The sequence below is a fragment of the Borostomias antarcticus genome (assembly GCF_949987555.1).
Source record: "Borostomias antarcticus genome assembly, chromosome: 25".
Lineage (NCBI taxonomy): Eukaryota > Metazoa > Chordata > Actinopteri > Stomiiformes > Stomiidae > Borostomias > Borostomias antarcticus.
In genome coordinates this window covers 1065917-1081196 of record NC_140258.1, presented here as the reverse complement: position 1 = coordinate 1081196, position 15280 = coordinate 1065917, and the positions used below count along the sequence as shown (strand labels likewise).

The window sequence follows — 15280 nt, the reverse complement described above, 5'->3', positions numbered from 1 at the left end:
GTTGTGCACATGTGAAATCATCGTTCTGAAAAGATCCTTTTGCGGCGTCTCTGCCTCGTTGACCAATACCTCCACCTCGCATCGGTAAAATGTCTCTTTCTCTTTCTGCCTTTTGCACTCGGCTCCATTGTCGTTGCATATGTATTAGGGGCGTATCACTGACCATTTATAGGCAATTGTGGGCGTTAATTGGGGTGTGATCAGAACGCGCGTTCACGTGCGCCATGTTAAGTGTTGATTGTGATTTATAAAGGGCAGCTGGCGTAGGCGTGCCTGAGTGAATATGGGTTGTGATACGCAGCGTTTTATAAATCTGAGATTTTTTGTGCGTATATTTTCGTACTTACTTAGCTAAGCTAACTTAGTTACGTGGATTCTACGCAACGTAGAAACCTCTAGTGAAGAGGTGTGATCAGAGGCCTTCATCAACCATTCATCAACAACAGCAGGTGCATTGTCATGGGAACAAGCTTAAACAAATAAGCTAATATTATTTTCTCCCTCTCAAACCATTCAATTCCTTCTGTTAACATTGAATGGGGAAGGTTTAACTCCTGAGCCAAGTCCAAAAAATGAGGAGGTGAATGGCTGACCATGTTTGAGCGGCTTGTCGATCCACCCCGTGATTCGCATCCACTCCAAAATCTAATGGGTTCTAAGTTGTTCTCCCCGTGTTCGCAAGGGTTTCCACCCAAAAACCCAATACGAAAAACATACAGAAGAACAGATGCTCTTCAGTCCGGTCCCTGACCAGAACCTGGACTGAACACCTGGACTTGGTCCCTGGGCGCCATGAATGATGGCTGCCCACTGCTCCTGACTGCCCCTGGAGGAGGACACTGACCAGGCTGCCCACTGCTCCTGGAGGAGGACACTGACCAGGCTGCCCACTGCTCCTGGCTGCCCCTGGAGGAGGACACTGACCAGGCTGCCCACTGCCCCTGGAGGAGGACACTGACCAGGCTGCCCACTGCTCCTGACTCCCCTGGAGGAGGACACTGACCAGGCTGCCCACTGCTCCTGACTGCCCCTGGAGGAGGACACTGACGAGGCTGCCCACTGCTCCTGACTGCCCCTGGAGGAGGACACTGACCAGGCTGCCCACTGCTCCTGGCTGCTCCTGGAGGAGGACACTGACCAGGCTGCCCACTGCTCCTGACTGCCCCTGGAGGAGGACACTGACCAGGCTGCCCACTGCTCCTGACTACCCCTGGAGGACGACACTGACCAGGCTGCCCACTGCTCCTGACTACCCCTGGAGGACGACACTGACCAGGCTGCCCACTGCTCCTGACTGCCCCAGGCTGCCCACTGCTCCTGACTACCCCTGGAGGAGGACAGCTTGGATGGGAAAATGCAGAGTACAAATTCCACCAGCGACCCCGAAGTTGCATGTGTGTGTCTTGTGTGCTCACCACTCGTGTGTGTCTTGTGTGCTCACCACTCATGTGTGTGTCTTGTGTGCTCACCACTCATGTGTGTGTCTTGTGTGCTCACCACTCGTGTGTGTGTCTTGTGTGCTCACCACTCATGTGTGTGTCTTGTGTGCTCACCACTCGTGTGTGTCTTGTGTGCTCACCACTCATGTGTGTGTCTTGTGTGCTCACCACTCGTGTGTGTGTCTTGTGTGCTCACCACTCATGTGTGTGTCTTGTGTGCTCACCACTCGTGTGTGTCTTGTGTGCTCACCACTCATGTGTGTGTCTTGTGTGCTCACCACTCGTGTGTGTCTTGTGTGCTCACCACTCATGTGTGTGTCTTGTGTGCTCACCACTCATGTGTGTGTCTTGTGTGCTCACCACTCATGTGTGTGTCTTGTGTGCTCACCACTCATGTGTGTGTCTTGTGTGCTCACCACTCATGTGTCACTGTCGTGTGGGGGATTAAAGGCCCTTCGAGGTCCTGTCATTATTCTTCAGATGATGGCTCAGCCACAGGAGACTGGCCGCAGGCATTGACACTACTTCACACGAATTCTAGTCTTAATTTTAGACTTTAAAGAAATACATTGCGTTTTCTCAACTGCGCCCCCACAGGTTCTGCGAGTAAGTGCACTGTCATACTGTCGTAACGTTATCAGATTGTCTTTTTCTTTTTCTGGCTTCCTCCGCCATGATATCATTGAGCTAAAAAATTCATGATATCGATAGACGCCGGAATAGTTAGCTACTACTGTGTTGTTTAAGCACAACGTTGCGCATGCACACCTCGACTGAATGCTGCGTCCCGGGTGCGCGAGTTTTAAAAGGTAATAAATGTCAATGTATTATCTTTCTGAGTAGACTGGACGATTCAGCTTACTTTTAGTAAATCTAATTGGAGAATTAGCACCAGACATGTTTGTAAAGGTCCAAATATCGCGATGTATTGCTTTAAAAAAGATCAGGAGTGCTGCTAATGATAAAACATAATAAGGTTTCTCTGTGGAGGAGAAGGCATACTGTAGAGAGGCTGAGAACGAACTAATGAAAGCTAATGGCTGCAATCAACTCCTTTCTGTCCTGAGTTCAGATTTTCTAATCTACTCCTCATCTTCCCCTATCTGGACATGGCAGGCTCCAAGAACGTGGTGGTATTCAAACACATACACTGGAACCTGGATAAAGGTATGATGGAACCGTGGAACTTTGATGGAAGTGTGGAACTTGGATAAAGGTAGGATGGAACCGGGGAACTGGATGAAGGTAAGATGGAACTGGGGAGTGAATAGGACCAACAGCATCTGAAGAACCTTTTAAGTGTTCTGCTCAACTCTTCTCATGTTCTACAACACAACGTTGAGAATATAGACGGTTCCCCATGCATCTGTAGCCTGGCGCTACACACACACACACACACACACACACACACACAAAATACCCAGCCAAGGAAAAACAGGTGTTAACCATGATAACTACCCCGCCCCAACCCTCACCACTCCTGGAAGAGTAGACGTCTGTAATGTCCTCCGTCCACCGACAGAGGGAGAACCTCCGTCCACCAGCAGAGGGAGAACCTCTGTCCACCGGCAGAGGGAGAACCTCTGTCCACCGGCAGAGGGAGAACCTCCGTCCACCGGCAGAGGGAGAACCTCCGTCCACCGGCAGAAGGAGAACCTCCGTCCACCGGCAGAGGGAGAACCTCCGTCCACCGGCAGAGGGAGAACCTCCGTCCACCGGCAGAGGGAGAACCTCCGTCCACCGGCAGAGGGAGAACCTCTGTCCACCGGCAGAGGGAGAACCTCTGTCCACCGGCAGAGGGAGAACCTCTGTCCACCGGCAGAGGGAGAACCTCCGTCCACCGGCAGAGGGAGAACCTGTGTGTCTGTGATAAGACGGGATGCACGCATGAGACATGGAGACATTGACTTTGGCCTCTGCACTCACAAACTGCCATCAATCCCCGGGCCTGTCTGCTGGGACACTGATTTATAGGTGTGATGTCTCTTTTTCTCCAGGCATCGGCGGCGGGGGGCAGACTTGTGGTGGGGGGGGGGGGGGGGGGGGGGGCAGACAATGTCCCTGGCACATCCATTACAGAGAGTGAGAAAGACGCGTGCTCTCTGTCCTCACAGCTACACACCAAGCCTGGGTGAAAAGATCTGGAATCCTTTCAGTTCCTTTAGCATTTGCTTGTGTCTAGGTGTTTGCATTTCTGGCACATCCCATCGGTTCTATTGTGCCAGACAAGACAAATCAAGCACAGATTAGTAATATTTCAAATAGCATTTTGACCCAGGTCCACTTTTGACACACGCCATCCAGCACCAATTACATGACATTTAAATCATTTATTTAGTGTTGTGCCAGGGTAGGCAATGATGGACAGGAAACCTCTAGTCTTCAAGGTGTGATCGCCTTCAACAACCATTCATCAACAACAGCAGGTGCATTGTCATGGAAACAAGCTTAAACAAAGACTCTTTTCACCCTTTCAAACCATCTTTCATCATGGAAACACTTAAAAGAAGTCTAAAAATCATAATAATATTTCATTTTTGTTTATTTATAAAGCACGTTTCATTGTGAAACAATTTAAAAGGGCTGAAACAATCTCAAAGTCATTAAGAAACTGAAAAGTCTGTGTATACTTCAATTGCATGTGCCTCCCTGTCACGTGAGGAATGCTCAAGTCCTCCCTCCTCCGGGACATGGTTTCTGAGGTAGCAGATTACAGCAGGAACATGGTTTCTGAGGTAGCAGATTACAGCAGGAACATGGTTTCTGAGGTAGCAGATTACAGCAGAGAGAACATGGTTTCTGAGGTAGCAGATTACAGCAGAGAGAACATGGTTTCTGAGGCAGCAGATTACAGCAGAGAGAACATGGTTTCTGAGGTAGCAGATTACAGCAGGAACATGGTTTCTGAGGCAGCAGATTACAGCAGGAACATGGTTTCTGAGGTAGCAGATAGCAGCAGAGAGAACATGGTTTCTGAGGCAGCAGATTACAGCAGAGAGAACATGGTTTCTGAGGCAGCAGATTACAGCAGAGAGAACATGGTTTCTGAGGTAGCAGATTACAGCAGGAACATGGTTTCTGAGGTAGCAGATTACAGCAGGAACATGGTTTCTGAGGTAGCAGATTACAGCAGAGAGAACATGGTTTCTGAGGCAGCAGATTACAGCAGAGAGAACATGGTTTCTGAGGTAGCAGATAGCAGCAGAGAGAACATGGTTTCTGAGGTAGCAGATTACAGCAGAGAGAACATGGTTTCTGAGGCAGCAGATTACAGCAGAGAGAACATGGTTTCTGAGGCAGCAGATTACAGCAGAGAGAACATGGTTTCTGAGGCAGCAGATTACAGCAGAGAGAACATGGTTTCTGAGGTAGCAGATTACAGCAGAGAGAACATGGTTTCTGAGGTAGCAGATTACAGCAGAGAGAACATGGTTTCTGAGGCAGCAGATTACAGCAGAGAGAACATGGTTTCTGAGGTAGCAGATTACAGCAGAGAGAACATGGTTTCTGAGGCAGCAGAGGGCCACCACAAGGAGACAGCACTTCCAGAGCCACGGTGCAACAATTTCCTCCTGTCTACTTTCTCATATTCTCTTCCAAACTATGTAAAGAGGGATTTACAGATGATTAGGCTAATCTATGCATTCGGCTAATCTGAGCCACTTGCTTTAAATCCAGAAAAAAACGATCTCAAACTCATTCCTGTTCATTCTGTGACCGTGATATAATCTGGGTCTCCATGGTGGAGAAAGACTGTGAAAGCACTAACAGGATGACGGGTGTTAGCTCAGGGGTAGAGATGATTGACACACCGCCAGGAGACTTGTCGACTTGTCATTCAAGCCACTTCACACTAATTCTAGTCTTAATTCTCATCTTTAGAAAGAGCAGCAGCGCTGCTGTGACGTTAACAGTAAGACACACAGTAAAACACTCAAGTCACCAATCCTTCCGGAAACCCCTCAAATTGCTAAACACAGCCACAGAGAGAGACTAAGAAAGGAGATAGAAAGAGAGAGAGAGTGTGTGTGTGTGTGAGAGAGAGAGAGAGAGAGAGAGAGAGAGAATGAGAGAAATCGAGAGTGATAGAAAAAGAGTGATAGGTAGAGACATGGAGAGATATAGATAGAGAGAGAGAGAAATAGTAGATAGATAAAGAGAGAGCAAGAGAGAGAGAGAGAAAATTGTATTCAGACATTGTTGACCTATCTGCATTGGTTGCTATACTAACGCACGCCTATTGCACATGTGTACTATGCCATTTCCATGAGAGCCAATGTGCTTAAAACTAGAAACTATTCAAATAACTTCCTCAATATATATTGAAGCATACATTTAGCATCAAGGCGTAGGTGTCTACTTGGTCACTGATGTGTTTGGTTTCGTGTTTGTTAATTACAGCTTGTAATTAAGAAAATGAGACATGCTGGTGTCACCGTTGGTGCTGCTGTTCTCTGCTCTATTATCACCTCACGCCAGCTGTTTGTATTTTTCCAGTTTTGCATGTATGATAGAGAAGTCATCAACATGCACACTCGTGCACACTGAAGCTTCAAAGCACCGCCACAGAAGAAGACTACCTCTGAAAACTAATTTCACGCGTCTAAGTTATTTAATGGTAGCGCCGAGGCTTCAAAACCGGCAAATGTTGTCTGGCATGAGCGAGCGGGATGCGACAACGGGACTAAGAAGGGCTGTATTTGGGCTGTATTTCTAAGAAGGGCTATATTTGGGCTGTATTTCTAAGAAGGGCTATATTTGGGCTGTATTTCTAAGAAGGGCTGTATTTGGGCTGTATTTCTAAGAAGGGCTGTATTTGGGCTGTATTTCAAACTGAGCGCTCATCCCTAAGCCCTACACCCTACGTTTTCCCTTCGTAGTGAGCACTGTTAAGGGCATATAGTAGAGTGTCAAAATAACGTTAATTTGGAATGCCCTTCAAAGTCATTTTCAGGGCTGTCACAAGCTATATGGCTAACCATAACCATTGTTAATGAATACTGTAAATCCTATCTTAAAGGAGTAGTAAAGGGAAAATGCATGTTTAGCCCTGTTTTAAGGTTACTTATGATCATATACAATGGTTCAGATCAAAACGTTGACAAAACTAGCACTTTTGAGAAAGTCTGATAATTGCTCTACCACCGTTTTGGTCATACAATGGATGTGGGTGGGCACCTTGAAAAATCTTTCAAAAACATGTTAAACTCTCGATTTCAAAGACAAGAAGCTCACAGAGGGGGTAATTGGTGTCGGTTGGTGTTCTGACATCAAATTCACTGTAAAGTATGAATCCTGTAGTTTTTTTTAAATCGTTTTATGAAATCCATTTACTTGTATTGAAGCGACCGTTGTAGATGTGTAGATCAATCCGCAGAGGTGATTCAGGAAGCGGAACTACTTACGGTAGCTATTGTTATTGTTTATGTTGCTAGGCTACCTAGTTTGCCGAAGTTTACCCACGTATGTGCTGCGACTAAATAGTTCTATGCTAAATATTTAAAAAAGCCTTTCCAGATGAACTAGAATCTTACTTTATGGCGAATTATATGTCAGAACGCCAACTAACACCTGGGTGAGTTTCTTGTCTTTGAAATTGAGAGTTGAACATGTTTTTGAATGAACCATTGTATATGATCATAAGTAAGTTAATGTGCTTCACCTGTTTAAGCAGCTGAGTTTGACACAGCTGTAGGCGATTGGCTATTGCTACTGTAGTTTTGCGTCCGATTCCTGATGTCCCATTCACATCTCAGTCAAACACGTTACGATAATTGATATCTGTTTTGCTGCGAGTTTGAGTTCGTCTCCGTTCCTGCGCGAGAAACAGATATTATGGAAGCTGCTGTCGTGAGCTAACTGGCTATCACGGTCTTATCGTGCAGCTTCACAGCCTGCAGACAGCACTAAAGTTGACAAAATCACACTTGCACATCATTAGAATTCTAACCATTTATATGGGATTTATCATTCAACTAAACATGGAACCTGAATACTACCTGATATTTCAACCTGCTCCCATCAGTGATCGGGTTGTTACATGATTTTGGGCGCATCTGCTTGGTTGCGTCCATGAATATCCGACGCAATGACGTTCCAGTGTCCGAAAACTGTTAAATCATTCCCTACAGTGTATGTAGTTCACTATGGGTAACACTACAGTACAATACATTTAGCTACATTTCAATCGATCGGGTCTACAAACCATCTCTGCTACGCTTCCTTAAAAGTGACAGCAAAAAAGAGGAAGTGTTTTGCTACAGTAACTCTGGTTCTTGTCGATCTCCTAAGTCCCAGTAGCCGCTTCAATAATGTGTTGCCTTCGTCTTGCTTATTGACTACAGTATGTCAGCTACACATTATACAATACGATGTACAATATACACAATATAATACAAATAATATAGCCAACCAGTTAACTAGTCACAGAGTTACTGCCAGTGAATTGAGTTTGTTGCTCAACGACGCCTCCTGGTGGCTATTGTGCTACATGGAACAAGGAGGCGGTCTGGAGTCCGAACAGACCTCTAAAACTGCGCCGCCACTGTCGTTGCTGCTCTCCGCTCAACATGCGGCGCAAACGGTTACTTCTCATGACTGTTAGTTTTTAATGATCTTGATGATGCCTCCACATTGTATGTATCTTTTAGGTTAGTTAGGTTTAGAAGAATACCACTCCACTAGTCTTTTTGGTTAGGTAGGTTACATCCCATCTTCCCTAACACTGGAACTTAAGACACAATCTACTGTCATAGAAATTGTAGTTTCATCACCTCCTTTTGTAATTCACCACCTCCCTCAACCTTTCACATAGCTGTGCTAACCTAATTAATGACAGGATGACCTCCAGGAGGTCAACACACCTAAACGTTGTCTACTCCAGCATAACCATCCTTTGTCTCTTTGTCCCTTCAAGAAATTACCGCCTTTTCTCATGTCACGTGTCTGTATTCTCGACCACTGTTGATGACCCCTGCCATTTAATATGACGTACAATGGGTTAGCCAATCACATCCTGGAAGCGCCATACCTGTGTTTCGCTTGAACCAGGAGGCAGCACTTCTTTGGATGAACCACTCATGTGAGTTGTCCGGAAGTCCTTGCGCTCGTATTGTTTTCTAAATAAACCAGACTTAACCTGTTTGAGCGAATCTTGGAAAATCCTTTTTGACTAGATCAGTTAAAATCCATTACACTACACAACCTGGAACTCTTGTACCAACTCCCTAAATCAACTCTACTGAACTACATACAGTACATGGTTCATGCTTTACACTCAGATTTAAATTCTAAACCACCCTTTTGTCAAAACACTACACACAATTCTCAATATTTTGCACAATTTTCTTAAATAAAATCTCCTTGTGTTCTCATTTTGGTAATACTGTATCAGCCATATATATCAGTCTTCCACTGGACTGTGTTTGCAATGTAATTTTGCTGTCAAAATAAAGTTGAGGGAGGGAGAGAGAGAAGCCAGACAGGAAGGCCACTGTTGTCACTATTCCTCAGAGAGATGGGATGTGACGGATTGGGCCACCATGACGGTAGAGAACAGAGCAGAACTGTGCGGTCAGGAGGAGGGTGTGTTCACACAGACAGTAGGCACCCCCACCACCTCTGTGTTTGCATAATATTATGCATTCTGTGTGTGTGTGTGTGTGTGTGTGTGTGTGTGTGTGTGTGTGTATGTGTGTGTGAGTGAGAGAGAGAGAGCATGTGTGTGTGTGTAGGTGTGTGTTTGTGGGTGAGTGTGTGTGAGAGCGTGTGAGCATGTGTGTGTGTGTGTGTGTGTGTGTGTGTGTGTGTGTGTGTCAAACTCTCACCACTATCTTCAGCACAGTGGTGAACATCTTGGTGTCTTCGGCCACGCCCCCGATGTACAGCTTCCTGGTGAAGACGGGAGGGTGGTCGTTCTCATCCTGCAGCACGATGAACACCTTGGCTGTGTTGGCTGGGAAACAGAGACACACTCACAATACTGTTCATCTGACTGACGACACCAGACTGTCCGCTGGAAAACAGTTACACTAATATACACTGTATTATAAAGAGAGAGAGAGAGCGAGAGAGAATGAGAGATTAGAATAGAATTAATCCCCCATTTTTCCACACACACACACACACACACGTATATATATATATATATATATATATATATATATATATATATATATCAGAGAATCACTTACGGTTGCTGACCCATGCCTGTTGTTCTTAACTGTACCTAGTTGTGTGCATTTGTTCGTTCGTGTGTGTGTGTGTGTGTGTGTGTGTGTGTGTGTGTGTGTGTGTGTGTGTGTGTGTGTGTGTGCATGTGTACAAGTTTTACCTAGCTCATGACTGCAATGTAAAGAGTGATTGGAAACCAACAGGCTCTGTATTGATGTAATTAGTGTTGTCTGGGAAGCGAGACGGTTTTATTTAACTGTGACGACACAAGACTTGATGAAACCGAGCCTGGAGAAGACTGGAAACAAACACATTCTCTATTGATGTCATTTAGCTCTATAGATTTTACACTTGGATGTGAATTGTGGTTCATTCCCTGGTGCATGTGGAGTTTTTACCTACCAGAAAACTGTATCAGGTTAATCTCACCTGCTTCACTGGCTGACAGTAACACCATTCTGATCATAGCATTATTATAAGTAGTGAAGGGCGATTATGTTGTATTTGTATTGGACTGTATGACAAACGTTAGACTGCAGTCATGTCCGTGAGGGAAGGGGGAGGGGATATGGTTGCCGTGGTTGCCCCCTCCCGTCCCCCGAATGGAAAGCGTTGTGGTTGCCCTGCGGGTCGTCCCATAACTATTTATATTGTTATTTAATGAACTACTGTAGCTAACGTTATTTAACTACCTACCAATCCAGTGGAAGCGGGAGTAATGTTAGGAGTGAGAGACCTCTGGGATGAGAAGCTAGATGTTGTTCATTGGAACAGTGGTATATATATATATACAGTATACGTCGGGACAATCAATATCTGCAGTTTTCACATCCAGGTGTGCTGCTGTTTTTAACCTAAGTGTTTTTACTCTCAGTGACACTTAAAAAACTGAAGTGTACAAGTCACCTGGCAGCCCTGTCCCAGACGTCCTCTAGATGAAGATGTGGTGACGAGTGTCATGGCTGCTGGGCCTCTAGCTCACCTCTACCGTGCGCAAACCCAGAGCAACCAAACCCACACTTGCAGTTCAGGTGAAAGATATGCACCGTCTCCTGCGCCAGGCGTACACAATGTATAGTCATGTCGTGCAGAGATGAGGAGGCGCCATGGGAACGGGACAAACAACAACAACAACACGGCTCATCAAATGACCAGTCTGACCCAGAGAATCCTGAGGGAGGGCTGCAGAATGCACACTACCGTCTCTTCCTCCCTCTTTCTCTCTCTCCATCCCTCTATCTCTCTCTCTCCATCCATCTATCTCTCTCTCTGTCTCTCTCCAATTCTCCACCTCTCTTCATCCCTCTATCTCTCTCTGTCTCTCTCTCTCCATCCCTCTATCTGTCTCTGTCTCTCTCTCCAACTCTCCATCTTTCTCCATCCCTCTTTCTCTCTCTATCTCTCTCTATCCCTCTATCTGTCTCTGTCTCTCTCTCCATCCATCTATCTATCTCTCTCTCTCCATCCCTCTATCTGTCTCTCTCTCCATCCATCTATCTCTCTCTGTCTCTCTCCATACCTCTGTCTCTCTCTCCATCCCTCTATCTCTCTGTCTCTCTCTCCATCCCTCTATCTCTCTCCATCCCTCTATCTCTCTGTCTCTCTCTCCATCCCTCTATCTCTCTGTCTCTCTCTCCATCCCTCTATCTCTCTGTCTCTCTCTCCATCCCTCTATCTCTCTGTCTCTCTCTCCATCCCTCTATCTCTCTCCATCCCTCTATCTCTCTGTCTCTCTCTCCATCCCTCTATCTCTCTGTCTCTCTCTCCATCCCTCTATCTGTCTGTCTCTCTCTCCATGCCTCTATCTCTCTGTCTCTCTCTCCATCCCTCTCTCTCTCCATCCCTCTATCTCTCTGTCTCTCTCTCCATCCCTCATCTCTCTGTCTCTCTCTCCATCCCTCTATCTGTCTGTCTCTCTCTCCATCCCTCTATCTCTCTGTCTCTCTCTCCATCCCTCTATCTGTCTCTCTCTCCATCCATCTATCTCTCTCTGTCTCTCTCCATACCTCTGTCTCTCTCTCCATCCCTCTATCTCTCTGTCTCTCTCTCCATCCCTCTATCTCTCTCCATCCCTCTATCTCTCTGTCTCTCTCTCCATCCCTCTATCTCTCTGTCTCTCTCTCCATCCCTCTATCTCTCTGTCTCTCTCTCCATCCCTCTATCTCTCTGTCTCTCTCTCCATCCCTCTATCTCTCTCCATCCCTCTATCTCTCTGTCTCTCTCTCCATCCCTCTATCTCTCTCCATCCCTCTATCTCTCTGTCTCTCTCTCCATCCCTCTATCTCTCTCCATGCCTTTTTCTCTCTCTGTCTCTCTCTCCATCCCTCTATCTCTCTCCATGCCTCTATCTCTCTCTGTCTCTCTCTTCATCCCTCTATCTCTCTGTCCCTCCATCCCTCTATCTCTCTCCTGGGGGAGAGCGTCCTCCTCTCTGGGGGAAGTGTGCAGCGTTGCTGGTTGGCCGGGGGGCGGATGGGGCAGGGAAGCTCAGCTGGGGCAGGCAGGGCTTGAGGGTCTTGGTGGGTTTTCTGGGAACTGAGGAGTTTCAGAGGAAGAACTGGGATGGGCTATGGAGAGAGTGTGTGCCAGACTGTCTAAGTGGAAATGGTTGCTACCACGGCTGTCCTATAGGGGGAGGGGCTTGATTGTTAATAACTTGGTCGCCTCGACCCTTTGGCACAGACTGACAGTCCTGCCTCCACCACGGGGCCTGTTTAGGGGATCCAGAGGGCAGTGGTGGACGTCTTCTGGTCGGGGCAGCACTGGCTGAGGGCAGCGACTCTGTCCCTGCTGGTACAGGAGGGAGGACAGGGCCTGGTGGACATCGCCTCTCGTATCACAGCCTTCAGACTACAGACGGCTCAGAGACTGCTTTACAGCTTGGACCTGCCTTGGGTGGACACTGCTTGTGTACTGCTGAGGAGGGCTGGACGACTGGGCTACGATAAACATGTGTTTCTGCTCCAACCCCAGTCTGTGGACTTAACTGGGCTCACTCCCTTCTACCAGTCGGTGCTGCAGGCCTGGCAGGTGTTTGAGTTTCGTCGCAGAGCGGGGCTGACTCCTGGTATGTGGCCCTTTGAGATCGGTGTTGCAGGTTTGTAGTTGTGGTCGCAGAGCGGGGCTGACTCCTGGGATGTGGCCCTTTGAGATCGGTGTTGCAGGTTTGTAGTTGTGGTCGCAGAGCGGGGCTGACTCCTGGGATGTGGCCCTTTGAGATCGGTGTTGCAGGTTTGTAGTTGTGGTCGCAGAGCGGGGCTGACTCCTGGGATGTTTGAGTTTCGTCTCAGAGCTGTGCTGACTCCTGGGATGTGGCTCTTTGAGGAGCCCCTGTTCAGGAACTGTTTGCTCATGTCTCAGGTGCTGTCATCTGGTGAGCCAGACTGAGGGAGGCTGGGTGCGTCAAGCTGGGGCATCTGATGAAGACGCCTGTCCAACAGCTTGCAGATCGGCTGAATATCAGGTCCTACAGACCGCTGCTCAGACTGGTGAACATCAGGTCCTACAGACCGCTGCTCAGACTGGTGAACATCAGGTCCTACAGACCGCTGCTCAGACTGGTGAATATCAGGTCCTACAGACCGCTGCTCAGACTGGTGAATATCAGGTCCTACAGACCGCTGCTCAGGCTAGGGGAGGAGGTCTGAATATCAGGTCCTACAGACCGCTGCTCAGACTGGTGAACATCAGGTCCTACAGACCGCTGCTCAGGCTAGGGGAGGAGGTCTGAATATCAGGTCCTACAGACCGCTGCTCAGGCTGGTGAATATCAGGTCCTACAGACCGCTGCTCAGGCTGGTGAACATCAGGTCCTACAGACCGCTGCTCAGGCTAGGGGAGGAGGTCTGAATATCAGGTCCTACAGACCGCTGCTCAGACTGGTGGAGGAGGTCTGTGCTTCCCTGCCAGAAGCCCTCAGAGCGTATGCTGAAGACCGTACTCTATCTGACCAATGGGATGATGAATATGAGTGTGTTCTTCCTTCTCTGGCGGTCTCTCCGGCTGTGGGGCAGTGGCAGGAAGAGGACAACGCCCTGCTGTCTCTGAAGATCCCAGAGTTGGGGGACTTTGAGACGGTGGGAAGAAGGCATTTAATGCCATAAGTGTGAAGGTTTCAAACTTACGCTCTCTGGCAGGGTTGAAGGTGTTGAGGTGGACTGAGTTTTTGGACACAGGATCATCTCCAAGGGGCTGTTGGCGGTCCCTGTACAACCCCCCCGTTTACAAACGGACAGGTGACCTCCAGTGGAGGATGGTACATGGGGCCGTAGCTACCAACAGATATGTGGTGCACCTCCATCCTGGCGCGGGGGATGGCTGTCCTTTTTGTTCGCAGCCTGAAACTTTGCAGCATCATTTTGTTCAGTGTCTCTGACTGGTTAGTTTGTTAAGTCAGCTGCAGGTTTCGTTTAAGGGTTTGGGGGAGCATTTTTCTTTTGGTCTTTTCATTTATGGCCCACGCTATTCTGTGAGCAGGAGGGATGTACATATTTTGATTAATTTTCTGTCGGGGCCAAATTAGCCATTTGGAAAACCTGGAAGAACCGTGTGAGGGGTGGGGGCTCAGAGGAGGTGGTCCTGATGTGAGGGGGGGGGGGGGTGGGGGCTCAGAGGAGGTGGTCCTGATGTGAGGGGGGGGGGGGGGGTGGGGGCTCAGAGGATGTGGTCCTGATGCTGAAGGGGCTGCTGGCAGCTGGACTCAGGGGGGAGTTTGCTTTTTATAAACTGACGGGGAACATAGAGGGGTTTGTGCGCATCTGGGGGGTGCAGGGGTTCCTCTGTTCCGTGAGGGAGAACTCTTTGGTTCTCGTTTTTTGATGTGGTTTTTATTTTGATGTTGGAGGTTACTTGTATGACTTTGGTTTTTTAACTTGTGACAAAAGGACAATGGGGTAAACATGCCTGATTTTTGATTTTTTTTTTTTAAATTAAAAATTCTATCTATCTCTGTCTCTCTCTTCATCCCTCTGTCTCTCTCTCCATCCCTCTATCTCTCTCTGTCTCTCTCTCCATCTCTCTATCTCTCTCCATATTCTATCTCTCTCTGTCTCTCGCTCCATCCCTCTATCTCTCTATGTCTTTCTCTCCATTCCTCTATTTCTCTCTCTATCTCTCTCTCCATCCCCCTCTCTCTCTCTATTCTACTCTCTTTTATTCTCTCCAGAGGATCTCTTGTTTATCTTCACTGTGCTCCAGTGAAGATTAACACGCACACACACACACACACACACACGCATACGCACACGCACACACACACACACACACACACACACACACACACACACACACACACACAGTGTAAACAGGTTCATTAAGTAGAGGGATGGTTGGAATGGCAGAATGAGCTCTTGCATGTGAATTAAGTGCATCTTCATTGAGAGAGAGAGAGAGAATGAGAGAGAGAGAGAGAGAATGAGAGAGAGAGAAGAGGGAGGTCTGAAGAGTGACTATCCATGGAAGGAAAGTGTTCATTGATCTGTGTGTGCTTGCGTGCGTGTGTGTGTGTGTGTATGTTTGTGTGTGCGTGTGTCTGTGTGTGTTCCTTTGTGTTGGCTTTAGGCTTAATTAGTGTGTGGCAGTCAAAATATTTTATGTCACTAAAGTAGTAGTAGTAGTAGTAGTAAGTTTTATTGACATTTGTGGAAGACCACAAATAGAGTAGAGGCTAG

General features: G+C 47.4%; 1 protein-coding gene across 1 annotated transcript in view; it reads right to left on the bottom strand.

Moving 5' to 3' along the window:
* Positions 1-15280, bottom strand: part of LOC311325894 (protocadherin-15-like) — a gene marked incomplete at both ends in the record, with an annotated part of 380555 nt that overhangs the window by 36179 nt on the left and 329096 nt on the right. The window contains one exon of the mRNA XM_084458712.1: positions 9266-9393. Coding sequence (XP_084314838.1) covers positions 9266-9393 — 128 coding nt within the window. The remainder of the gene's footprint in view (positions 1-9265; positions 9394-15280) is intronic.